Source organism: Tetrao urogallus (assembly GCF_951394365.1).
Source record: "Tetrao urogallus genome assembly, chromosome: 1".
Classification (NCBI taxonomy): Eukaryota; Metazoa; Chordata; class Aves; order Galliformes; family Phasianidae; genus Tetrao; species Tetrao urogallus.
The window spans coordinates 193061529-193087200 of NC_136813.1; the positions used below are offsets into that span (position 1 = coordinate 193061529).

Sequence of the window (25672 nt, forward strand, 5' to 3'; positions counted from 1 at the left end):
TCCCCTCTCTTTGGCTGGGTTGTTTCTCTGTTAGCTCACCATTATCAGCAGGAGGTGGTGGGCTGTGGCTTGGCATTGTTTCACTCCTGTCTCGCCCCTTTCAGCTGGATGTTGTTATCGCCGACCTGGATGGGGGCACAGTGAATGTCCCTGAGTGTGTGCACATCTCCCTGCTCCCTGAGCCTCTCCTTCAGCAGACCCGTGAAGCCCTCTCCATGGTAAGTGCCACAGCTGGGCTCTCCCAGCAGTTCCTGTGTTGAACTGGGAAGCTCAGCACTGGATGTGCTGCAGCTGTGCCCTCCCCAGGGTAGAGCAGAAGGAAGGAGCTCCCCGTTCTGTTAGTCATCCTCTATGCAATGCACCCTGGGCTCCCATTATCTTTCCTGGCCACCAAAGCACACTGCTGGCTCATGGTCAATGTGTGGTCAACCATTGGTCAACTGTTGGACACCCAAGTCCTCCACAGAGCAACTTTAAAGCACCTCTTTGTAATGCATTCCAGGGTCCCATTGTGCTTGTTGGCCACCAAGGCACACTGCTGGTTCCTGGTCAGCTTTTGGTCAACCGTTGGTCAGCTGTTGATCGACCACAATGCCATTGGCCTCCCTGGCCACCAGGGCACAGTGCTGCCTCTTGGTCATCCTGTTAGCCATGGTGACCTCCGGTGCATGGCTGTGCTGTAGGGTTCATCTGCCAAAGGTTTCTGGGAATCAGGGCAGGAAACAGCTGCAGCCTTGATGTTGATTTGCTGGCAGTGAGAGCATTCCCAGCCTGCTGGCCCTGCAGAGCGGGTGCTGGGACAATGCAGCCAAACAGCAGCTGGAGAGAATCAGAGTCATGGAATTGTAGAATGGTAGTGTGGGAAGGGACTGCAAAGCCCCCCAACCCCAGTTCTGCCATGGTCTGGGTGCCCCCCACCAGCTCAGGCTGCTCAGGGCCCCATCCTTTGCACCTGCTGGGATGGGGCATCCGTGCTGCTCTCAGGGCAGGCTGTGTCAGGGCCTCAGCACACTGTGCCTGGCTGTGGGCAGCCCCTGGCATGGCAGAAGCCTTTCCCATAGCTACCGATTGCTGCAAGTCTGTCCATGGGCCCCTAAGAACACACCTGTGGGTCCTGCTGAGCTTCTGAGGAATGCAGCTTCGTGTGAGCACAGATCCCCAGGGCCTGAATGTGCCTTGTGCCTTTCTGCAGGTCTTGGACCCGGAGCTGGAGGTGGCAGATCTGGCATTCCCCCCTTCTACGATTTCTGCTTCGTCTCTCAAAATGCAGGTGGGTGAAATGGGGCCACACACAGGGCCTTGAGAAGCAGAGAGCCCAGGCACAAGGCTGCCATCTCTGCCAGGCATCCAGCACCCTGCTCTGGGATGGGAGCTTCACAAGTGGCCGCAGGGCTACAAGAGCTCCTTGCAGGGCTACAAGAGCTCCTTCCTGCATGCATGCAGTCTCAGAGATGCTGGGAAGGGGAGAGCACTGGAGATCTATCTCCCACCTCCTCTGTTCTTTAGAAGGTCCCTGAGTTTCCTGCCCTGTTCAGCAGAGGCTGATGCTGACACGTGAATGTGATCCCTTTGCCCCGTGGTCCCTTTGTCCTCCTGACTGCACTGTCCATCCCTTTGCACAGGACAAGGAGATCCGGGCTGTCTTCCTCCGCTTGTTTGCACAGCTGCTGCAGGGCTACCGTTGGTGTCTGCACATAATCCGCATCCATCCTGAGCCCGTCATCCGTTTCCACAAGGTACGGCCTGGATGTGGGCATGGGCCTGGCCCTGCTCCCAGCATTGGTGCTGGGAGGAGGAGGCCAGCATGGAGCAGCTTCTCTGCTCCAGGGCCTCGTGGCCACACCATAGAACAGCTCTTCGCACTGCCCTGCGTGGCCGTGGGATGACTCTTTTGGAAGTGGGTTTGCACTGAGGTCAGGGAGAGAGAATGCGTGGAAAGGGTCGCATAAATATAGCTGTGTCTGCAAGTAAAGTCCTGTGCTTCCAGCAGGTGATTTCTGCACCACTGCCAGCTCCACCTGCATCCCTTGTTTGTCCTTGAGTGTCCCAGGGTTGTGTGGGTCAGATGCCATTTCCCTGTTTATGCCCGAGCACAGTGCAGCTGGGGCTGTGTGCCTCCTGGGCTGAGACACGGCTTTTCCCCACGCCTGGAGACAGGAAGCAAGACCTGGGGAGAGGAAACAGCAGCGCCTTGGGGCTGTTGGCAAAGCCAAGGCAGGAGAGGAGGAAAACATGGGAGGTGTTGGGGTTCTGTGGAGGAAATCTAACTCAGCAGAAGGCAACGGGAGCAGAGGGATGCAAGCTCAGCGTGGCCATGGCATCAGCTCCTGTCCTGATGGTACCACGCTTCCCTCTTGCAGGCAGCCTTCCTGGGGCAGAGGGGGCTGACGGAAGATGACTTCCTTACCAAGGTGCTGGAGGGCATGGCCTTTGCTGGCTTTGTGACAGAGAGGGGAGCTCCTTACCGCTCCATCGACCTCTTCGATGAGGTGAGCGCTCCTCTGGGGCTGCTGAGGATGGTGGATGGGGGCTGGTGGGGATGGGGGGTGGAGGCTGGTGGGGATGGTGGCTGCTGGGGATGGGGGATGGGGGCTGCTGGGGATGGGGGGTGGAGGCTGCTGGGGATGGGGGCTGCTGGGGATGGAGGATGGAGGCTGCTGGGGATGGGGGATGGAGGCTGTTGGGGATGGGGGATGGGGGCTGCTGGGGATGAAGGCTGCTGGGGATGGAGGATGGAGGCTGCTGGGGATGGAGGCTACTGAGGATGAAGGATGGAGGCTGCTGGGGATGAAGGCTGCCGAGGATGGGGGCTGCTGAGGATGAAGGATGGAGGCTGCTGAGGATGGGGGATGGAGGCTGCTGGGGATGAAGGATGGAGGCTGCTGGGGATGGGGGCTGCTGAGGATTGGGGATGGAGGCTGCTGAGGGTGAAGAACGGAGGCTGCTGAGGATGGGGGATGGAGGCTGCTGGGGATGAGGGATGGAGGCTGCTGGGGATGGGGGTGGAGGCTGCTGGGGATGGAGGCTGCTGGGGATGGAGCCAGGGAATCGTAGGATGCTGGATCCTGCCCAGCAGGCAGCTGCTCCTCTCACCCATCTCTTCTTCCAGCTTGTTGCTTATGAAGTGAAGCGCATGCGTGCAGAAGAGGGGAACAAGCAGAAAATATTGCGGCACATTAAGGAGCTGGCAGAGAAACTGTACAAAAATGTGAGTGCAGGAGGGGAACCTGCTCTGATGGGAGGGTTGGGAGAACCTGGCTGAGAGCCCACGTCCATCTGTCCTTCCTCCACTCATGTTACTGTAACTGGTGCTGGAAACACTGTTATGGAAACTGCTGCTGGACCCCAGGGTGTCTGCCTGGCCTCAGCCTCTCCCTCGCTTCCTGAGTGGAGGTATTCCTGTTTTTGGTGGTCTGGGCATTAGGCACTTCCTTCCCCTTGTTCTGGAGCAGCTGCTGCCCGTGCTGACTGGCCTAAGATGCCTTCCCAGCCCTGAGCTCCTGAGTGCTTTTTGCTCTTTGCTGTGTGCTCAGCGTGCTGTCCCTGCGGCTCCTGAGAGCAGAATATGATGGTACTGTGAGCTGACAGCCTGCCCTCAGCACTACTAGGTTCTGGAGGCTGCAAAGTGCTGCTGGGAGAGGAAAGGAACACAGGCTGCTGAGAGATGCCCCTGTGAGCCTGCGGGATGATGCACGACTTCCTCGTGGCTGAAAAGAAACTCTCTTTGCTGTGCCAGGAGAACCCGTACCCCGCCGTGACCATGCACAAAGTGCAGAAGCCCACGGAAGGCTGTCATCTGCGCCTGCACCAGAAGCCCTTCCCACGTTTGGATGAGGGCACAGTGCAGTGGATCATTGATCAGGCCACAGCCAAGCTACAGACAGCTCCTCCAGCTGTGAAAGCAGAGAAGAAGTGCATGGTGCCCTCAGGCCCCCCCATTGGTACGTGTGCTCAGACCCACCTTGTACTTCTCTCCTCCATGCTCACAGCCCCGGTGCTCTCAGCCTGTCCCCAGCAGGAGCTGCTCCAGACCCCCATCATCTCTGCACCCTGAGCTGGGCTCTCTTTCTTCCCAGTCTGCCTGGAACTGGGGAGTCCCTCACTGGGTGCAGTGCTGCAGATGTGCCCCCCAGTGGAGAGCAGAAGGCAGGAGCACCTCCCTGCCCTGCTGGCCATCTTCTGTGCCACGCGTTGGCCTTCTGAGCCACCAGGGCGTACTGCTGGCTCATGATCAGCGTGTGGTCAGTCGTTGGTCAGCCTGTTGGACCCCCAGGTTCTTCTCTAGCTCAGCCCCAATCTGTCCCAATGCTGTAGTTGTTCCTCCCCAGGTGCAGGACTCTATTCTTGCCCTTGTACTTTAGAGTAGTGCCATCATCTCAACATCACTGTCCCCGTTAGCCTCTCCCCTTCTGGCTGCTCAGAGGTCCCTCAGCTCCATCAACCAGCATGAGAGGACTGCTGAAATCCCTTCAGTGTCCTCGCACAGCACTGCCTGTGTGGAGCATTGGGACACCCATTCTTCCACTCCCTGGGCTGCGAGCCTGCCCTGCCTGAACCGCATCGCTTCTCTCTCCAGCAGCCATCATGGAGCGAAATGGCAACGCCTTGGCCAACAGCGCCCGCCGCCTGGAGGTGGTTCGGAACTGCATCTCCTATGTCTTTGAGAACAAGATGTTAGAAGCCAAAAAGGTGAGGAGGGCTCCCGAGAAGCGGGCAGCCACCAGCTGGTGGTGAGGGTTCTCTGCTTCTCCTCCGTGGCATTCCTTGCTTGTATCCAGATCTCTGCCGGGCAGCTCTGTTTCCAATGCTCACTTGTCCTCTGAGCACTGTTCCTCCTTCTTGTGTCCCTGGGTTCCTGGCTGCTCACCCCACTGCAGGGTCTATCCTGTGGAGGTGGCTGACCCTGAAGCTCTGGGGCTGTGCTACAGCTGCGCAGATGCTATTTATCACGCTGCTTTGATCCATGTGTGACAGCACAGTGTCAGCCAACACAGCCAGGGCGAGGTGCCCCTCCTACACCTCTCCTTGGGGGCTGACTCTGACTTCAGGAGCTCATCTGCTCCCCATCTTTCCCTGCAGTTGTTCCCTGCTGTGCTGCGTGCCATGAAAGGCCGAGCGGCCCGGCATTGCCTGACCCAGGAGCTGAATCTGCACGTGCAGCAGAACCGTGCCGTGCTGGACCACCAGCAGTTCGACTTCATCGTCCGTATGATGAACTGTTGCTTGCAGGTAGGGAAGGAGAGCATCACCCAGTGTGGGAGAAAGTGTGGGGTGGGAGTGGGAGCAGACCTGGGCGTCCTGAAGTGGATCCTCCTGTAAGCTCTGCTCTTTTCCCCAGGACTGCACGGCCATGGATGAGCATGGGATTGCAGCCGCGCTCCTGCCGCTGGTCACCGCTTTCTGTCGAGTGAGTATCTGCAGTGTCCCGGTGTCTGGTGTGGCCCTCACAGCCTCAGAACTCCTTGGAGGCTGCAGAGACTGGATTAGGGGCAGATTGTCCTCTTGATGCTTCTTGGGGCGTGAAATTCTGCCCAGTATCTTTCAGCCATGCACAAGCTTGGCCGAGCTGAAACACCTGGGGAAAAGCTGCTCAGAACTGGGGATAGACTCATGTATCCATCAGGCTGGGCTGAGATTACGGTTATCTAGGTTAGAAAAACCCTTCTGTATTATCAAATCCAACCACTGAGCTGACCTACCAAGTCCCATCACAGAACAGCGTCCCTTAGTGCTGTGTCTTCACGTCCCTTAAATGTCTGCAGGGATGGGGACTCCACCAGAGCCCCGAGCAGCACATTGTAATGCTTGATAAGATTCTGCCCTCTAGAAAGCATCTGTAGCATGAGGCTCTTCTGGGCCCTCAGGGTGGGTGCTGAGCAAACCTGAGAAGTGTTTGCAAGGACTCCTTGGAGGAACTGTGGTGCTGGTGTCCCTCCTGCGTGTCCAAGGGCGTGCTGCCTTTCCCAGCAGCAGGAGAGAGCAAGAATGATCTGGAGAGGAGAGGCTGGCACAAGGACTGCGTTCATATAAAACTCTTCTGTCCGTCTTCTGCTTCCTCAGAAACTGAGCCCAGGCATCACGCAGTTTGCCTACAGCTGTGTGCAGGAGCACGTGGTGTGGACCAACATCCAGTTCTGGGAAGCTATGTTCTACAGTGATGTGCAGAACCACATCCGAGCCTTGTACCTGGACAGCAGTGAGGAGAACCACACGGATGAGGTGAGTGGGGGCAGCCGGGTTCCTGCAGAGCAGCTGCGTGGGGGCAGCTCTCCCTTGATCCCATCTCTGTGGGATGGGTGGGGTGCTGGAAGCAGCCCAAGGGACTGCATCCTGGCACTGGGAGAGCCCTGTGAAGGCCGGCAGCTCTCCTGTCCATGCAGACCTCTGACACTCATTCCATCTCCTTCAGGAGGGCGCGGAGGAACCCCAAGAAGCCAGGTCTGCCCTTGAGATAGCATCAGAGCAGCTGAGGCTGTGGCCCACCATGAGCCGAGAGAAGCAGCAGGAGCTGATCCAAAAGGAGGAGAGCACAGTTTTCAGCCAGGCCATCCACTACGCCAACCGCATGAGCTACCTGCTGCTGCCTCTGGACACCAGCAAGAACCGCCTGCTGCGCAGCTCCGGGCTGGGGGATGTGGAGAGCGTCAGCAACAGCTTTGTCACCAACAGGTCAGGAGGGCTGGAGGACTGCAGGGGGAGCGGAGCAGCCCAATCTGGGGACTCGGGGCTCCTTGGAGCATCCAGATTATTTGGCTTCGAGTTGGGATCGGTGAAAGTTGCACTGCCCAGGGCAGGAGTGGAAGCTCCTTTGGGTTTGGGTTCATCTCAAGGGAGGGGTCTCCCCTGGGCTCTCCTGCGTAGGCAGGGCCCTCCTGCTCTGGGTTATGGCAACGGAAAGGAGCACTCTGAGCTAACTGCTCTCTCCTGCACGGCAGCATCGCTGGCAGCGTGGCCGAGAGCTACGACACGGAAAGTGGATTTGAGGATGCTGAAAGCTCAGATGTGGCCAACTACGTGGTGCGGTTCATCAACCGCTTCGTGGACAAAGTGTGCACTGAGAGCGGAGTCACCAACGAGCACCTGAAGGGGCTGCACGTCATGATCCCTGGTAATGGGCCCTGCAGCAGTGCTGGGGCTGGGTGGCCGCGTGGTTCCACCGGGGGTCCCCATCAGCTGCGGGGGCTGTACAGGAGGGGCTCTGGAAGAGGCAGTGGGGATGCCAAGAGGTGGAGCCCGGGTGATCTGTGGGACTGCTCATGGTGTCTGACTGCGTCTTTGTCCACAGATATCGTGCAGATGCACATAGAGACACTGGATGCTGTGCACAGGGAGAGCAAGAGGCTTCCTCCCATCCAGAAGGTACTGACCTGACGTGCGACGCTTCGGGGGAACGTTCTGGTGCTGTTCTTCCAGTCTTCAGAAACCTAAACTCCTCATTTTACACCCCTGTAGCCAAAGCTGCTGCGCCCCAACCTGTTGGTGGGTGAGGAGTGTGTGATGGAGGGGCTGCGTGTGTACCTCATGCCCGACGGGCGGGAGGAGGCCGCCGGGGGGAATATTGGTGGTCCACCTCTTCTCCCTGCGGAAGGAGCCATCTTCCTCACCACGTACCGCATCATCTTCAAAGGCACTCCCACAGACCCCCTGGGTAAGGATCGTGCATGCACCACACCCTCTGTCTGCATGGGCTGGTGGCATCTGGGGAGGAGGTGGCCAGAAGCTGTCCTGGAACAGTGGCTGCAGCTTGCCTTGCTGTAGGAGTCACCTCTGAGGGCCTTGGGTGTAAGACCAGAGCACTGGCTGGGGGCTTTGGGGTTCCTTCCAACCCAACCGTCCTATGGTTCTGTAGTCTGTAAGGTCCCTTCCAACTTGACCACTCTATGGCTCTGTTATCTATAAGGACCCATCCAACCCAACCATTTTGTCCTTCTACCTTCCATGATCTTCAAGGACTCTTCCAAGCCAACCCAACTCAACCCAACTGTTTTATGGTTCTATGATCTGTAAGATCCCTTCCAACCCAACCACTCTATGGCTCTGTTATCTGTAAGGACCCATCCAACCCAACCATTTTGTCCTTCTACCTTCCGTGATCTTCAAGGACTCTTCCAAGCCAACCCAACTCAACCCAACTGTTCTATGGTTCTACGATCTGTAAGATCCCTTCCAACCCAACCACTCTATGGTTCTGTTATCTATAAGGACCCATCCAACCCAACCATTTTGTCCTTCCACCTTCCATGATCTTCAAGGACTCTTCCAACCCAACTCAACCCAACCATTCTGTGGTTCTCTGATCTATAAGGTCCCTTCCAACACAAGCCATTCTATTATTCAATGGCTGTAATGATTTATAAGGTACCTTTCAACCCAAGCCATTCTGTCATTCTATGATCTTTAAGACTCCCTTCTACTTAAGCCATTCTGTGATTCTATGTAGATGATATTTTCATCATGCCCATCATAGGTTGCATCTCCATGGCCTGGCTGTAGTTTCTCTAACCTGATTCTGGCCCTCTCATCCTGTGGGACTGTCTGGTGGGGCAGAGTGGCAGTGGGATGTGGCTAACCCGTTCCCATTCTTCTACCCAGTGGGGGAGCAGGTGGTGATCCGATCCTTCCCCATCTCCTCGCTGACCAAAGAGAAGAAGATCAACATCCAGGCCCAGGTGGATCAGTTCATCCAGGAGGGCCTGCAGCTGCGCTCGTGCACATTCCAGGTGAGACTGTTTGGATGGTAGGGACCAAAGGCAGCCTCAGAGGCAGGCGGTGGAACCTGAGGGCCCCTTGCAGAGGAGGGCTGTGGACCTGGTGCAGGACCAGCTGTGGTCCTCTTGTAGGAACAGCATCTTGTTGGTTAGCTGGGGGCTGCTTTCCAGCTCCTGTGGGGCTGTTGGAACTGTACTCTGGGAACACCACGGCAACAGCATGTGGGTGCTGAGTGCTCGGCAGGAACACGGTGTGCTCCTGGGGGACAACGGGGCAGCCTCCCTGCCTGTGGCCATCACTTCTGGCCAGGATCTGAGCTGTGCCCAGGGGGAAGAACAGGAAGAGGATGTTCTCTGCTTTCTCTCAAGCCTGCTCTCTGCTTGTCCCCACAGCTGCTGAAGATTGCCTTCGATGAGGAGGTGGCTTCAGACAGCGCCGAGGTCTTCAGGAAGCACCTGCACAAGCTGCGTTACCCCCAGCATGTGCACGGGACCTTTGCCTTCACTGTGGGCCAGTCTCCCAAGCAAGCCATGCAGCCCAAGGCCAAGGAGAAGAACCCCTCGCTCAGGTATGTGTGCAGCAGATCAGGGAGAGCAGCTCACAGCACATGCTCGGCCCTCGCAGGTGCTGCTGGGGTTCTCCTCTCCCTCCTCCAGCAGGGAAGCACCAGACATAGGCTCCTGGGCAGGAACGAGGGGTCCCAGAGCTTGCACAAGATCTCTGCTTACCTTTGGAAGGGAGCAGCACTCCCTGGGAAGCATGCTGTGCATTCAGCAGCTCTCCCTGCACAGCTGCCTGGGCTGGAACAGACAGAGGGAGAGACATCCCAGCGAGCACAGACGTGCAGTCCCTGCTCTGCCAGAGGATGGGGAGTGCTGTGGGGCCGTGGAAGCTCCATTGTGCTGCCGTGGGGTCAGCTCCCACGCTTGGTGGCCAGGGAAAGCTCTGCTGTGGCGCTGGGCTGTGGGTGCTGCGGTGTTGGCGCTTGCTGTGCCCGCAGTCTGAGCTTCTCTCCGTGTATTTGTGACTCAGCTCCCAGCAGGTGACCGATATGTTCCAGGGCCTGACAGTGGGGGTCATGTCCCTCGGGCACCTTGGCCATTCGACCACGTAAGATGCCTTCACCTCTGGGCGCGAGCTTGCGAGGTGGCATTGGCTCAGGCTGCAGCCTTCACTGCTCCTGGGGTTTCTTCTCACCTGCTCTGCATGATGCCTGGGCTGCGGGTCGATCACGCCGGGGTTACCTTTCTCCAGGCTGCGTGTTATGTTCAGGCTCGGGGCCTCAGGAGCGGCTGTCCTGGTGCCCCAGGACGTGCTCAGGGAGCTGTGCTTCTTCCCACTAACCTCTAGAGGCCACCAGAGCTGCGGGGCCCAGCTCCTGGCCTGGGCACAGCCCTAGATTGTGATATCAGCTCCGTCACCACCCCACAGGTCTACTTCCAGCTGTGCTTCACACTGTCTGCAGGTCTTGTTCCTCTGGTTACTAAGCACTCCTACTTGAAACCTGCCTCAGTACATGGCAAATTGTTCTTAGTGTTACCTCTCAGTTCCAAAGCTTTTCTTCCCTTGATAAGTTTAGGGAGCAGTTGGATTCCTCATGGTCTGCTTTGCAAAGCAAAGGAAGTCACCTGGTAGTCTAGAGGTGAATTACTGGAAATCTGAGCATCAGATGAGATGTTACCCTGGGCTGGAGTCAGCCCTTCCCCTACTTCTCCTTCACTTGTTCCTCTTGGAGCTCCCTGAGATGATGATGATGTGCCTGTGGCCCTGCACACACTCAGACCATTCTTACCTTCAGGGGGATGTGTTCAAGAGCTCTGCTTCGACCGTGCAGCCTAAGCACCTGCATGGTTTTGAAGATTTCTCTTCCATGCCTTCTCTGTTCTGCCTCTGGCAGACAGAGGGGTTCCCAGGGACTGAGCCCACATTGAGATAAAGGAATTCTCTGTGTTGAGGGTGCTGAGGCACTGGGCCAGGCAGCTGAGAGAAGTTGAGGACACCCCAACTGGGGAAATGTTGGAATTGGGCTGGAAGGGGATACTCATTGTTGGAAGTGTTTGGGTTGGATTGGAAGGGGTTGCCCCATTTTGGAAGTGTTGGATTTGGGTTGGAGGTGCTAGGAATTGGGCTGGAAGGGGATACGCCATAGTTGGAAGTGTTGGAGTTGGGTTGGAAGTTTTAGGAGTAGGGTTGGAAGGGAATAATCCATAGTTGGAAGTGATGGACTTGGGTTGGAAGCATGAGGTGTTGGATTGGAAGGGGATGCCCCATTGCTGGAAGTATTGGAGTTGGGTTGGAAGTATTGGAGTTGGGTTGGAAGGGGATACCCCATAGTTGGAAGTGATGGAGTTGGGCTGGAAGCATTAGGTGTTGGATTGGAAGGGGATGCCCCATTGCTGGAAGTATTGGAGTTGGGTTGGAAGTGTTAGGAGTTGGGTTAGAAGGGGATACCCCATAGTTGGAAGTGATGGACTTGGGTTGGAAGTGTTAAACTTGGGTTGGAAGGGAATAACCCATAGTTGGAAGTGATGGAGTTGGGCTGGAAGTGTTAGGTGTTGGATTGGAAGGGGATGCCCCATTGCTGGAAGTATTGGAGTTGGGTTGGAAGGGAATTCTTCATCACTGGAAGTGTTGGAGTTGAGTTGGAAGGGGATACCCCATAGTTGGAAGTGATGGACTGGGGTTGGAAGGGGCTTTGGACAACCTGGTCTAGGGCACGTGACCTGGATTGGAAGATCTTTAAGGTCCCTTCCAACACAAACCATGCTGTGGTTCTCTGATTACCCAGGGCAGTAACAGATAGAAGTGTTTGAGAGCTCGGATGTAGCAGTGCAGGTGTCGTATCCCAGGATGCTGCTCGCTCCATGGGATGCTGCTGTGGGCCCAGCCCAGCCTGTTGGCTTTATCTGGGGTTTGGAGCCCCGTGGAGCACACTCCCCTGGTGCCAAGACCTGCAGGTGACATCTCCCCTCCTGTGGCATTGACTGAGGCTGCAGATGGTGGTCGGGGTGCTCCCGTCTCTGCTTTGCTCTGGGTGTCACGGCGGGTGTTTCTCTAACCACCAGGACCCGCTGCAGTGCTGGGCTGCAGCCACACACGGGCATCAGCCATCCTCAGCCTCTTCTCCTGTTCCAGGACGCTCTCCAAAAACCTGGTGAAAAATGCCAAGAAAACCATCGGTCGCCAATATGTGACACGCAAGAAATACACGCCGCCTGCCTGGGAGCAGCGCAGCAGCCAGCACTTCCCGGAGGACAACGAGGATGAGATCTCAGGTTCGGAGCATTCCAAAAGGAGGGAGCAGCTGGGTGGGTGCTGGGGAGGGGAAAGCTCTTGGAGGGAACAGGGAGCAGGAATGGCGGAGTCCTTGTGCGGTGGACAAAGGAGAGGTGACTGATGCCACCTGCCTGGAGTTGTGCGAGGCCTTTGACGTTGGAGCAGACGGCCTTTAAAGGTCCCTTCCAACTCAAACCATCCTTTGATCATCTGTGCCGGGGCTGACCTTGACCTCCACTGTCTCTGCAGTGTCCGAGGAGATGGACAGGAGCACTTTGACCCCCACCACAACCATCAGACCCTCGGAGAAGATGACCATCAACCACTTGGTGGAGCGCGCCTGCTGCCGCGACTACCAGCGCCTGGGGCTGGGCACCCTCAGCAGCAGCCTCACACGTTCCAAGAACGAACCCTTCCGCATCTCCACGGTGAACCGCATGTACGCCATTTGTCGGAGGTGAGCCCGAACACCAGCCAGGAGACTGTGCTGGTAGCCAAGGTAGCCAGCGGTGTCCTGATTGACCAACAGTTGACCAACAGTTGACCACTGGTTGACCAAAAGTTGACCAGGAGCTGTCTGTGTGCCCTTTTGGCCAAGAAGGCCCATGGGACCATGGGGTGCATTGCAAAGAGCTGCTTGGAAGCTCTTTGAAGGACTTGGGTGTCCTGGTGGCCAACAGTTGACCAATGGTTGACCACACGTTGACCATGAGCCAGCAGTGTGCCCTGGTGGCCCAGAAGGCCAATGGGACCATGGAGTGCATTGCAAAGAGCTGCTTGGAAGCTCTGTGGAGGGCTTGGGTGTCCTGGTGGCCAACAGTTGACCAATGGTTGTACACATGTTGACCATGAGCCAGCAGTGTGCCCTGGTGGCCCAGAAGGCCAATGGGACCATGGAGTGCATTGCAAAGAGCTGCTTGGAAGCTCTGTGAAGGACTTGGGTGTCCTGGTGGCCAACAGTTGACCAGTGGTTGACCACACGTTGACTGTGAGCCAGCAGTGTGCCCTGGTGGCCCAGAAGGCCAATGGGACCCCACTGCAGAGCGTGGCTCAGCAGAGCAGGGAGGTTCTCCTGCCCTCTGCTCTGCCCTGACGAGGGCACAGGTGCGCTCAGCACTTCTCCCTTCAGCTCAGCTCTCTCCTGCAGTTACCCCGGGCTGCTCATCGTCCCGCAGAGCATCCAGGACAACACCATCCAGCGCATCTCCCGCTGTTACCGCCAGAACCGCTTCCCCGTGGTGTGCTGGCGCAACTCCCGCACCAAAGCCGTGCTGCTGCGCTCGGGGGGGCTGCACGGGAAAGGCGTCGTGGGCCTCTTCAAGTCACAGAATGCTCCCACTGCAGGTACCCATCCCCTCACCCCATCCTGGAGCAGTGCCCCATCTCTTCTCCCTGCCCCGGCGGTGCGGTGACACTGCCTGCTTTCCCCCAGGCCCCTCGCAGACGGACTCCACCAGTTTGGAGCAGGAGAAATACCTGCAGGCTGTCATCAATTCCATGCCCCACTACGCCGACGCCAGCGGGCGTAACACGCTCAGTGGCTTCACCTCTGCTCACATGAGCAGTGCAGGTGAGTGGGATCGGCTCGGGGGCTGCGGGAGGCTCCTGCCCAGGGACCCCCGGGGTCCGGTGCATCCCACAGTCGGAGCTACTGGGTCCCACATCCGTGATTGAATCAGCTCTGTGGAGCACCTCCCTAAGGCCGGAGGTGGGGATGGGGTTTGAGGAACCCATTGGCCCTACATCTGGGAGCTCCAGGTTGAATCCTGATCCGGGGGGGTGGGTGAGCTGGGGTGGGGCAGACCCCGAAGCCAAGCTCTTGCACCCAAGCAGGAGCGTGGGGTCTGGCGCAGGATGCTGTGGTAAGTGTTGTGTCCCGTGCTGTCTGAGCAGCTCTGGCCATGCTCCATTATCATCCGTTGCCAGTCCCTGCCATCCCACCCCATCATTGTTGCACTGAGACCAAAGGGGTCGTGGGAGCACCCAGCAGGGGGCTCCCTGCTGCAGGAAGAAAGGGAGTTGTGGTCACAGAGGGATGGTGCTGGGGTTTGGAGAAGCACCGGGTGCTTCACCCGGTCCAAAGTGCCTGCATAGTGCTGGGGCAGAGCTGCTGGGGCAGAGCTGCTGGGGCAAAGCTGCTGGGGCAGAGCTGCTGGTGCTGAGGTCTCTGGGTGCTGTTGTGCTGTGGCTCCTGCTTGGTGGCCCCCGGTGCAGCCCCGTGCTGTCCCGCTTGCCGCTGAGTTCTTTCCATGCCTCTTCCCCTCCAAACTGAGGGGTACCACAGCAAGGTGGGTCCCGCAGCATGCAGGCTGGGAGCTGACGTTCTGTTGGTGCTGCAGATTTCTCCGACAAGAGGCAGCCTAAGCTGGGATCGCTCATGAAGCAGGTGATGGGAGGGAAGGACGAAGGGCCCGGTACTATTAGCCGTGGAGGTGAGGACGTGCGGTGAGCGCTGCCTCCCGGGCAGCAGCTGTAGAGTAGATGCTCCCCCCTGCGCTCCCCCAGAGCTCCAGGGTGTGGGGCAGCTGCAGGGCGGGCGGGAGGGACCGTCTGCAGCCCCCCCGTGCCATCTCCATCCCATTCCTGTGTGCCATCTCCATCCTATACCCGTCTCCATCTCATCACCCCCTTCCCTTCCACCCATACCCACGCAGCGAGGGAGCGTTGGTTCCGCTCCTCTCCGCCCTCTCTGAGGCCGCTTTCATCCTGTGCCCCCCAGGGCTGGGTCACAGAGCCAGGGTCATCACCCTGTCCACCCCCAAGTGCGTGTCGCCGAAGGGCCGCGATTCGCCCCGAGGTAGGGACCCGCCGGGCCTTAACCCCGCCGGCTGCTAACCCACCGACTGACCCACACCCCCCACACACCACTAACAACACCCAGTAACACCATAACCGCACCACCCGAGCGCGGTGCCGGCGGTAAGTACTGCCCCACACCGCCCTGCAGGTTTGCTTTGGGCTCTGCACGCTTCTGGGTGGTGGTGGTGGAGGAGAGGGGCTGGCCGCAGGGCACGGCATCGGCGCGGGGCACTGCCTGCACGTCACAGCACCCAGCAGAGAAAGGAGCGAAAGCAAACCTGCACCAAACCTGCACCAAAACTGCACCAAACCTCGCATGCGTTCCGTGGGTGCTGGCGTGTGGTTGGGGCCCTCGGCCGTCGCTCCACGGAGAGCTGCTCACCCATCTTGGTGGCCCCGAACGTCCCGTTTCTGGGACCCCCTCAGTGACAGCAGCTGTCCCGCAGGCAAATGGGGCAGCATCCGGGCCAGTGGGCGTATGAGCAGCTATGCCCTGAATGTGGAGATCGGCTCACGGCTGGCTGGGAAGGACCTGCTGGGTGCCCAGCACAACGGCGCGCCCGCCGAGGCCAGCTTCCTGCGTCAGCACCGCGCCTCGCTCTACATCATCGGGGACAAGTCGCAGCTGAAGGTACCTCCTGAAAGGACGTTGTGGCAAAGGGGGGATCGGCCTCTGCTCCCAGGGATGAGAGGGGATGGGATCACGGTGCGCTGGGGAGGATCAGGTTGGAGATTGGGAACAATCTCAGCTCTGGCACAGGCTGCCCAGGGCAGTGGGGAGTCCCCGTCCCTGGGGGGTGTTGAAGGATTTGGGGACGTAGTCATTGGACGTGGTAGGGATGGGTTGGGGTTGGACTGGTGAGGGCTTCTCTCACCTGAACGATGCTCTGCGCCCTCAGGGGGTGAAGCCAGACCCGCTGCAGCACTGGGAGGTGGTGCCCATCGAGGTGTTTGACGTGCGGCAGGTGAAGGCCAGCTTCAAGAAGCTGATGAAGGCCTGCGTGCCTGGCTGCCCCTCCACAGACCCCAACGTCGCCTACCTGCGCTCCCTGGAGGAGTCCGAGTGGCTCTCACAGGTCAGTGGCTCCTGGGGGCTGTGCAGATCCCAATCCATGCCTGGCACAGGGGCTGCAGTTGGCTGCTGCAGGGCTGTGGGCTTTTGGACTCCCTTCCAACCCAACCATTCTATGGGATTTTGACCTTTGAGGACCCTTCCAACACAACTATGGGTCTTTGGCCTTTAAGGACCCTTCCAACCCAACCATTCTATAGGTCTATAATCTTTAAGAACCCTTCCAACCCAACCGTTCAGTGGGTTTGTGGTCTTTAAGTCCTTTCTAACCCAACTGTTCCATGAGTCTGTGACCTTTAAGGACCCTTCCAACCCAACCATTCTATGGGAATTTGACCTTTAAGGACCTTTCCAACCCAACCATTCCGTGAGTCTGTGACCTTTAAGGACCCTTCCAACCCAACCATTCTATGGACTTTGAGTGTTGAGGACCCTTCCAACCCAACCATTCCTGTCTGTGACCTTTAAGGACCCTTCCAACCCAACCATTCTATGGGACTTTGAGTGTTGAGGACCCTTCCAACCCAACCATTCCTGTCTGTGACCTTTAAGGACCCTTCCAACCCAACCATTCTATGGGAATTTGACCTTTAAGGACCCTTCCAACCCAACCATTCTATGGGACTTTGAGTGTTGAGGACCCTTCCAACCCAACCATTCCATGAGTCTGTGACCTTTAAGGACCCTTCCAACCCAACCATTCCGTGAGTCTGTGACCTTTAAGGACCCTTCCAATCCAACCATTCTATGGGACTTTGAGTGTTGAGGACCCTTCCAACCCAACCATTCCTGTCTGTGACCTTTAAGGACCCTTCCAACCCAACCATTCTATGGGAATTTGACCTTTAAGGACCCTTCCAACCCAACCATTCCATGAGTCTGTGACCTTTAAGGACCCTTCCAACCCAACCATTCTATGGACTTTGAGTGTTGAGGACCCTTCCAACCCAACCATTCCTGTCTGTGACCTTTAAGGACCCTTCCAACCCAACCATTCTATGGGAATTTGACCTTTAAGGACCTTTCCAACCCAACCATTCCGTGAGTCTGTGACCTTTAAGGACCCTTCCAACCCAACCATTCTATGGACTTTGAGTGTTGAGGACCCTTCCAACCCAACCATTCCTGTCTGTGACCTTTAAGGACCCTTCCAACCCAACCATTCTATGGGACTTTGAGTGTTGAGGACCCTTCCAACCCAACCATTCCTGTCTGTGACCTTTAAGGACCCTTCCAACCCAACCATTCTATGGGACTTTGAGTGTTGAGGACCCTTCCAACCCAACCATTCCATGAGTCTGTGACCTTTAAGGACCCTTCCAACCCAACCATTCTATGGGAATTTGACCTTTAAGGACCCTTCCAACCCAACCATTCTATGGGACTTTGAGTGTTGAGGACCCTTCCAACCCAACCATTCCATGAGTCTGTGACCTTTAAGGACCCTTCCAACCCAACCATTCCGTGAGTCTGTGACCTTTAAGGACCCTTCCAACCCAACCATTCTATGGGACTTTGAGTGTTGAGGACCCTTCCAACCCAACCATTCCTGTCTGTGACCTTTAAGGACCCTTCCAACCCAACCATTCTATGGGAATTTGACCTTTAAGGACCCTTCCAACCCAACCATTCCATGAGTCTGTGACCTTTAAGGACCCTTCCAACCCAACCATTCTATGGGACTTTGAGTGTTGAGGACCCTTCCAACCCAACCATTCCTGTCTGTGACCTTTAAGGACCCTTCCAACCCAACCATTCTATGGGACTTTGAGTGTTGAGGACCCTTCCAACCCAACCATTCCTGTCTGTGACCTTTAAGGACCCTTCCAACCCAACCATTCTATGGGAATTTGACCTTTAAGGACCCTTCCAACCCAACCATTCCGTGAGTCTGTGACCTTTAAGGACCCTTCCAACCCAACCATTCTATGGGACTTTGAGTGTTGAGGACCCTTCCAACCCAACCATTCCATGAGTCTGTGACCTTTAAGGACCCTTCCAACCCAACCATTCTATGGGAATTTGACCTTTAAGGACCCTTCCAACCCAACCATTCTATGGACTTTGAGTGTTGAGGACCCTTCCAACCCAACCATTCCATGAGTCTGTGACCTTTAAGGACCCTTCCAACCCAACCATTCCGTGAGTCTGTGACCTTTAAGGACCCTTCCAACCCAACCATTCTATGGGACTTTGAGTGTTGAGGACCCTTCCAACCCAACCATTCCATGAGTCTGTGACCTTTAAGGACCCTTCCAACCCAACCATTCTATGGGAATTTGACCTTTAAGGACCCTTCCAACCCAACCATTCCATGAGTCTGTGACCTTTAAGGACCCTTCCAACCCAACCATTCTATGGACTTTGAGTGTTGAGGACCCTTCCAACCCAACCATTCCTGTCTGTGACCTTTAAGGACCCTTCCAACCCAACCATTCTATGGGAATTTGACCTTTAAGGACCCTTCCAATCCAACCATTCCATGAGTCTGTGACCTTTAAGGACCCTTCCAACCCAACCATTCTATGGGACTTGAGGACCCTTCCAACACAACCGTTCAGTGGCTCTGAAGTATAAGCAAGCCATCTTATGATTCTGTGGCTGTGTGATCTTTAAGGACCTTTCCAACCCATCCATGCCGTGATTCTGTGAACCAAAGGCTGCAGGCAGGGTCTGGGTGCTCCCTGTGGCATCGCTCAGCACAGGGTGGGAGGACACAAAGCAGGCAAGGCCACTAAGAGGAACGAAGATGAAGTGACCCAGAAAGTGTGTGCACCAGCAGCTGCTGCAAAACTCCGTTCAGCTTCAGAGCTGTGGGGCCCAGCCCCTCTGGCTGCTGGGCTGCCCACAGCTGTGTTCTGCAGATCCTTTGTGCTCTGCATCGTTTGGCTCAGCTGTTTCCAGGAAAAGGGGCTGTTTCGCCTCACATCCAGAAGTTTCCTGCTCCTGAGGAGCTCCTGGTTCTCTTGTTGGCAGATCCATAAGATCCTGCAGATTTCAGTGCTGGTGGTGGAGCTCCTGGACACGGGTTCCTCTGTGCTTGTCAGCCTGGAGGACGGCTGGGACATCACCACACAGGTAGGAGCCCTGCAGCCACTGGATGCTATGCCTGTCTGTTTGAAGCTAAAAGAGGGGAAATTTAGGTAAGATTTTAGGGGGGAATTCTTCACTATGAGAGCAGTGCAGCCCTGGCACTGCTGTCCGGATCTATGGGTGCCCCATCCCTGGAGGTGCCTGAGGCCGTGGATGAGGCCCTGGGCAGCCTGAGCTGGTGGGGAATGCCCAGTCCATGGCAGGGGTGGGCTGGGGGGGTCACTTCCAACCCAACCATTCTGGGATCCTATGGCTCCGTGATGCATAAGGACCCTTCCAACCCAACCATTCTGGGATCCTATGGCTCCGTGATGCATAAGGACCCTTCCAACCCAACCATTCTGGGATCCTATGGCTCCGTGATCCATGAAGTCCCTTCCAACCCAACCAATCTGGGATCCTATGGCTCTGTGATCCATAAGGTCCCTTCCAACCCGACCATTCTGGGATCCTATGGCTCCATGATCCATAAGGTCCCTTCCAACCCAACCAATCTGGGATCCTATGGCTCTGTGATCCATGGAGTCCCTTCCAACCCAACTATTCTGGGATCCTATGGCTCCATGATCCACAAAGTCCCTTCCAACCCAACCAATCTGTGATCCTATGCCTCTGTGATCCATAAGCACCCTTCCAACCCAACCAATCTGGGATTCTATGGCTCTGTGATCCATAAGGTCCCTTCCAACCCAACCATTCTGGGATCCTAAGGCTCTGTGATCCACAAAGTCCCTTCCAACCCAACCATTCTGGGATCCTATGGCTCTGTGATCCATGAGATCCCTTCCAACCCGACCATTCTGGGATTCTATGGCTCCATGATCCATAAGGGGCCTTCCAACCTGACCATTCTGGGATCCTATGGCTCTGTGATCCATGAAGTCCCTTTCAACCCGACCATTCTGGGATCCTATGGCTCTGTGATCCATAAGCACCCTTCCAACCCGACCATTCTGTTGCCCTTTGGTCTGCAAGGACCCTTCCAACCCATACCATTCTTTGGTCCTATGATCTCAAGCCCCCATGTCCTTGCAGGTGGTCTCCTTGGTGCAGCTCTTGTCGGACCCTTACTACCGGACGCTGGAGGGCTTCCGCCTGCTGGTGGAGAAGGAGTGGTTGTCCTTTGGGCACCGCTTCAGCCACCGTGGGGCCCAGACCTTGGCTGGCCAGAGCAGTGGCTTTGCTCCCATCTTCCTGCAGTTCCTGGACTGCGTGCACCAGGTGAGCTCTGAGCTCCTCTCCCAGCTCTTCCTGAGCTCCGGCACTGCAGCAGTGCCAGGATCTCAGCCGTGCTGCTCCTTGCAGATCCACCTGCAGTTCCCCATGGAGTTTGAGTTCAGTCTGTACTACCTGAAGTTCCTCAGCTACCACTACATCTCCAATCGGTTCCGGACTTTCCTGCTGGATTCTGACTACGAACGCATCGAGCTGGGTGAGGGCAGCGTGTGGGGTGTGTGGGGTGCCATCCTGGCATCCTGCCCCACATAATGCCCTCCTTCCCCTCCCCTCCCTTCCACCAGGCCTCCTGTATGAAGAGAAGGGTGAACGCAAATGCCAGCAGGTCTACAAGTCCATCTGGGATTACATCGACCGGCTGAACAAGAAAGCTCCTGTCTTCTTCAACTACATGTATGCCCCCGAGGATGGGGAGGTGAGAAGCTCTGCCCAGCCCGGCTGGGGGCTCAGGGCACATCAGGGCACTGCCAGGAGCTTCAAGCAAGGGGGGGAACCCTGTGCTGGAGCGGTGGGTCCCCATATCGACATAATTTGGAACCATCTTTCCATGCATAGAGAGCTCAGCGTGTGTCCCAGCAGGGAGCTGTGCTGTGCGGTGAGCTGGGGCTGCTGGCAGCAGCTTTGTCTGCTCTGCTGACAGCCCGCATCCTCACATCCCCTCTGTGCTCAACCACAAAGCATCACCCGTTGGGGAAGTTCTGTGTGAAGGGATCGAATCCCAGCACTGAGCTGAGAGCACCAGCAATGGGAGAGAAAACCATCGCTGATCTGGCTGTCACCCCCGCAGGTGCTGCGGCCGTACAGCAACATTTCCAACCTGAAGGTGTGGGACTATTACACAGAGGAGACTCTCTCTGAGGGCCCCTCCTACGACTGGGAGTTGGTGCAGGGGCAGCCCGAGCACATGGAGGAGGCAGACAGGCAGGACACCAGCGCACCACAAACCAAGCGCAAAATCATCTGGCCCTGCTACGACAACCGCAGCCGCATGGAGCCCGACGCCATCTCCAAGCTGCTGGAGGTGAGCTGGGACCTGATGGGAAGAGGGGAGAGGATGGTGGGGGGCAGCCAGCCCGTGGCAATGGGGGGGACTTGGGGGGCTTTGGAGTCCCTTCCAAGCCGAATTGTTTTGGGGTTCTGTGGCTCTGTGCTCTGTAAGGAACTCTTCCAATCCAGTCTTCTGTGGCTGTGCTCTATAGGGTCCCTTCCAACCCAACTTTCTGTGGCTCTGCTCTATAGGGTCCCTTCCAACCCAATGTTCTGTCGCTCTGCTCTATAGGGTTCCTTCCAACCCCATATTCTATGGCTCTGCTCTATAGGGTTCCTTCCAACCCAGTGTTTGGTGGCTCTGCTCTATAGGGTTCCTTCCAACCCAACCTTCTGTGGCTCTGCTTTGTGGGGTTCCTTCCAACCCAACCTTCTATGTCTCTGCTCTACAGGATCCCTTCCAACCCAACCTTCTGTGGCTCTGCTCTATAGAATCCCTTCCAACCCAACCTTCTATGGCTCTGCTCTATAGGGTCCCTTCCAACCCAATATTCTATGGCTCTGCTCTATAGGATTCCTCCCAACCCAACCTTCTATGGCTCTGCTCTATAGGGTCCCTTCCAACCCAATATTCTATGGCTCTGCTCTATAGGATTCCTCCCAACCCAACTCAAGCTTCTACGTTCTGTGCTCTTTTCCAACCCAACCTTGCTGTGGTTCTGTAACTCGGTGGCTCTGCGATGACCCCTGTGTTGGGCAGCGCCCCGTGGACACATCCGCAGTCAGTTGTGCCCCCTGGGACGGGGACTGTCTGCGCCGACGCCTGACTTCTCCCCTTGCAGGACCTGCACAACCTGGAGATGGAGCTGGGGCAGGTCCCGGAGCGCTGGAAGGACACGTGGGACAAAATCAAAGCCTCTCAGCGCACCGAGGCTCGGCAGGAGGGCAGCCGGGTAGGGCTTTAGAGGGGCCGGCTGAGGGTTCGGCGCTGCCCTCAGCCCCCTCATCCTCACGCTGTGCTCTGTGTGCCCGCAGACCCCCAGCTCCCTGCTGATGTCCTCGGGGCTCTCGCACCACCGCCGCTCGCTGGGGGTGTACCTGCAGGAGAGCGGCGTGGGCTCCACCCTCAACCTCAGCCTCGACAGTGACACCAGCAGCACATCCACGCCATCCAGCGGGAAGCAGGGCGGCCGCAGGAGCACCAGCACGTTGTACAGCCAGTTCCAGATGTCAGAGAGCGAGAACAGGCAGGCGTGGGGCACTGGGGGGGTGGGATCCTGCCCAGGGAGGGAGAGGCTCAGTGGGTTCCGCGGTGGGGCTGGGGTGACGCAGATGGCGCTGAGGCACCGCCTGGCCCCGCAGGTCCTACGAGGGGTCTTTGTACAAGAAGGGAGCCTTCATGAAGCCCTGGAAGCCTCGCTGGTTCGTGCTGGATAAAACCAAGCACCAGGTACCCAGGGGTCGGGACAGGGGGGGGCGAGGGGAGGCCGGCAGCGCTCCGTCCCTGGGTGCTGAGCACGACGTGGGCCTCTCCCCAGCTGCGGTACTACGACAGCCGGATGGACACGGAGTGCAAAGGTGTCATTGATCTGGCCGAGGTGGAATCCATCACGCCTGGAACCCCCACCATGGGAGCCCCGAAGACGGTGGATGAGAAAGCGTTCTTCGACGTGAGTGCTGTGCTGGGGGCAGGGGGCTGTGCAGCACCCGCTGTGCTTCTCTCAAAGGACCACAGAATGGTTTGGGTTGGAAGCATGAAGCTCCAGCCCTCCTGTTGCATGCAGGGCCACCAACCTCCTCCATTTCACAGCAGCCCAGGCTGCCCAGGGCCCCATCCAACCTGGCCTCCAACACCTCCAGGATGGACGGGCATCACAGCCTCTCTGGGCAGCTGTTCCACCACCTCACCACTCCCATACAAAGAACTTCCCCCTCACATCCAACCTCCAGCTGCCCCCCTTCCACTCCAAACCATTTCCCCTCGTCCTTCTCATCATCTCCCTTTCCAAGACTTGACTCCCCAGTCCTCTTTATAGGCTCCCTTTCGGTACTGAGAGGTTCACACACCTCTTCGCTCTCTCTCCTCTCAGCTGAAGACGACGAAACGCGTTTACAATTTCTGCGCCCAGGACGTGCAGCTGGCCCAGCAGTGGATCGACCGCATCCAGAGCTGCTTGTCGGACCGCCTGAGAGCGGCTCAGGGAGCCCCGATCCCACGCACGGCCGCCTGCGGCACCCCCGGCAACGCGGAGCAGAGCTCAGAGCCGGGGCTGCGAGTGCAGGGCAGAGCAGGAGATGGAGCCGGTGGGAGCAGCTCTGCACCCTGCGGTGGCAGGACTTGCGTTGTGGAGGACGGCGCCGAGCTGAAGCGGGTTGTGGCACCACGGCCTCGCTCTGCCTGCGGTTACCATCGTCTGCAAGCCTCGCCCTGCTCTGTGCAGCAGCAGCAGCAGCAGCAGCAGCAGACGGCAGCGTTGGACAGAGTGCTGCTGCAGGGCTGCTGTCCCCACGCCTGCATGAGCAGTACCGCCAGCCCTCCGTCCTCTGCCCGTCTCTTTGTGCGGGGGGGGCCTGACGCTGAGCCCAGGCTGGGGGTCCGGCTGAGCCGCAGCGGCGCCGGGCGATGACGCAAAGGCTGAGCGGTGCCGCCGAGCGCTGTGCAATCCCTGCAATCCCTGCTCCTTTTTTCCCCTCCACCCCCATGGCCAGCAGTTGGGGAGCAGCACCGTGGGCTTCATCCCCCCTCACCTGAACCCCCCCCCTCCCCCCCCCCCCACCTCCCCAGGGCTGCGCTGAGATCACGGCACCGCGGAGCTGCCAGGCTGAGCCTACAGGACTGGGGGAACCCCCAGCTTTGTGCCCCCGCTGCCCTACAACCCCCCCCCCCCCCCTTATTGCTGTTCCCGGCATCAGTGCAGAAAGGGGGGGTGGGGGGGCTCTCGGTACACAAACAGATCTGCACAGGATTTGGGGTTTGGGCTCAGCTCCCCCATCCCGCAGCTCTGCCGCCTCCCGACCCGTCTTGTTTTTAAGAGTACCATGTTTTATTTCGGCGCCCAGGTCTTTGTACAGTCTGAACCCCCCTCCCCAAATCCCCTTTCTGACCTTCCCTCCCCCCCCCCCCCTTTTGTTTTATGGCCCCACGATGGCCGTGTGGCCGGTAGCCGATGTCACCAGGAGGTTTTTGTAACGTCGCGGAGCAGTTGTAGATTATTGACGTTTCTGTACATTGTGTCAAACATGACAGAGTCCTTGTATTGTATTGTGCCTAGAGGAAAAACACAAACAAAAAAGGTTATTCTATAAGAGAGGAAACTAACGGAGTTTAATAAAAAAGAAAAGAAAAAAAAAAAGGAGGCGTTTCGAGTGCCTCAGTGCTGTGCTGGGGGCTGAGGAGCCACACGAACCCCAAGGGAATCCAGCACCGCCAGTCTGCTTTGAGCTCTTACTGATGGACAGTTGGGATTTACAGCCTGAACCCGACAGCGGACAGAGATGCAGGTTTCTGTTTGGTTTTCTATTTATTTTTTTAGTTTCCGTCCTCTTTTTTACCAAACCAAACCCAACCGAAAACCAAAATGACCCAAAACCACCAGCATCTGTTTGGGTTTTTTTTTGTTTTGTTTGTTGGTTTTTTTTTACAATATAAAAGTTTCTGACAGTAGAGAGGCTAAAAGTACATCTGGAATTACTCAGGAAAAATAATAATATATATAGATATATATATAAACAGGGAGCAAAGGCAGTCGTTGGAAAACCTGTCCTTTGTGTGCATGCAGACACAGCCACTGCTTACAGAGACCCGGCTTTGATGCTTAAGGGCAGCGTGGGGAGGAAGCGGCTCCCCCCTCTGCCATGGCATTGCACCTCCTGCACCCCCTCCCCTCTTCCCCCTTCCTCCCCCCAGACCTCGGGATTCCCTCTGCGATTCTTATTGCTGTACGGAGCGCAGCCGGTGTGGGGCTGAGGAAAATGAAGGCCTGTGAGCAGAGGGGGCACTGGGGAGAGGCTGCGGGGACGCTGCGAGCCTGGGCTGGGATGGGGAGGGGGGCTGTAAGGGGTGGGGGCTGAGCCTGGGGCTGCTGGGGGGTCAACAGAGGGATGGGAGCACGATAACAACAGGACTGATGTGCCAGCACCCAAATGGGGACCACTGCGGTGCTGAGAGTGGGGCTGCCATGGGGTCAACAGTGGGGCTGCCATGGGGTCAATGCTGGGACTGCCATGGTGCCAACACCATCACCATTGCAGTGCCAACAGTGGGGCCATGGGGTCAACAGTGGGGCTGCCATTTTGGGGTCAACAGTGGGACTGCCATGGGGTCAACAGTGGGACTGCCATTTTGGGGTCAACAGTGGGACTGCCATGGTGCCAACACCATCACCACTGCAGTGCCAACTGTGGGGCTGCCATGGGGTCAACAGTGGGACTGCAATGGGGTCAACAGTGGGACTGCCATGGGGTCAACAGCGGAGCTGCATGGGGTCAGCAGTGGGGCTG

The 25672-nt window shown here is 57.3% G+C and overlaps 1 protein-coding gene across 1 annotated transcript in view; it reads left to right on the forward strand.

Annotated features, from left to right (window-relative positions):
* Positions 1-23799, forward strand: part of SBF1 (SET binding factor 1) — a gene marked incomplete at both ends in the record, with an annotated part of 60430 nt that extends 36631 nt beyond the window's left edge. Inside the window, 36 exons of the mRNA XM_079533893.1 lie at positions 105-218; positions 1193-1270; positions 1623-1736; positions 2361-2489; positions 3110-3208; positions 3737-3941; positions 4577-4689; positions 5080-5229; positions 5339-5407; positions 6061-6219; positions 6410-6669; positions 6936-7108; positions 7286-7359; positions 7453-7648; positions 8593-8720; positions 9102-9277; positions 9742-9819; positions 11845-11984; positions 12235-12442; positions 13133-13329; positions 13418-13555; positions 14325-14417; positions 14705-14782; positions 15231-15415; positions 15684-15860; positions 18833-18934; positions 19985-20170; positions 20255-20381; positions 20470-20600; positions 20973-21206; positions 22015-22125; positions 22208-22425; positions 22535-22622; positions 22711-22842; positions 23263-23448; positions 23614-23799. Coding sequence (XP_079390019.1) covers positions 105-218; positions 1193-1270; positions 1623-1736; positions 2361-2489; positions 3110-3208; positions 3737-3941; positions 4577-4689; positions 5080-5229; positions 5339-5407; positions 6061-6219; positions 6410-6669; positions 6936-7108; positions 7286-7359; positions 7453-7648; positions 8593-8720; positions 9102-9277; positions 9742-9819; positions 11845-11984; positions 12235-12442; positions 13133-13329; positions 13418-13555; positions 14325-14417; positions 14705-14782; positions 15231-15415; positions 15684-15860; positions 18833-18934; positions 19985-20170; positions 20255-20381; positions 20470-20600; positions 20973-21206; positions 22015-22125; positions 22208-22425; positions 22535-22622; positions 22711-22842; positions 23263-23448; positions 23614-23799 — 5232 coding nt within the window. The remainder of the gene's footprint in view (positions 1-104; positions 219-1192; positions 1271-1622; positions 1737-2360; positions 2490-3109; positions 3209-3736; positions 3942-4576; positions 4690-5079; positions 5230-5338; positions 5408-6060; positions 6220-6409; positions 6670-6935; positions 7109-7285; positions 7360-7452; positions 7649-8592; positions 8721-9101; positions 9278-9741; positions 9820-11844; positions 11985-12234; positions 12443-13132; positions 13330-13417; positions 13556-14324; positions 14418-14704; positions 14783-15230; positions 15416-15683; positions 15861-18832; positions 18935-19984; positions 20171-20254; positions 20382-20469; positions 20601-20972; positions 21207-22014; positions 22126-22207; positions 22426-22534; positions 22623-22710; positions 22843-23262; positions 23449-23613) is intronic.
* Between the last annotated feature and the right edge of the window lie 1873 nt (positions 23800-25672).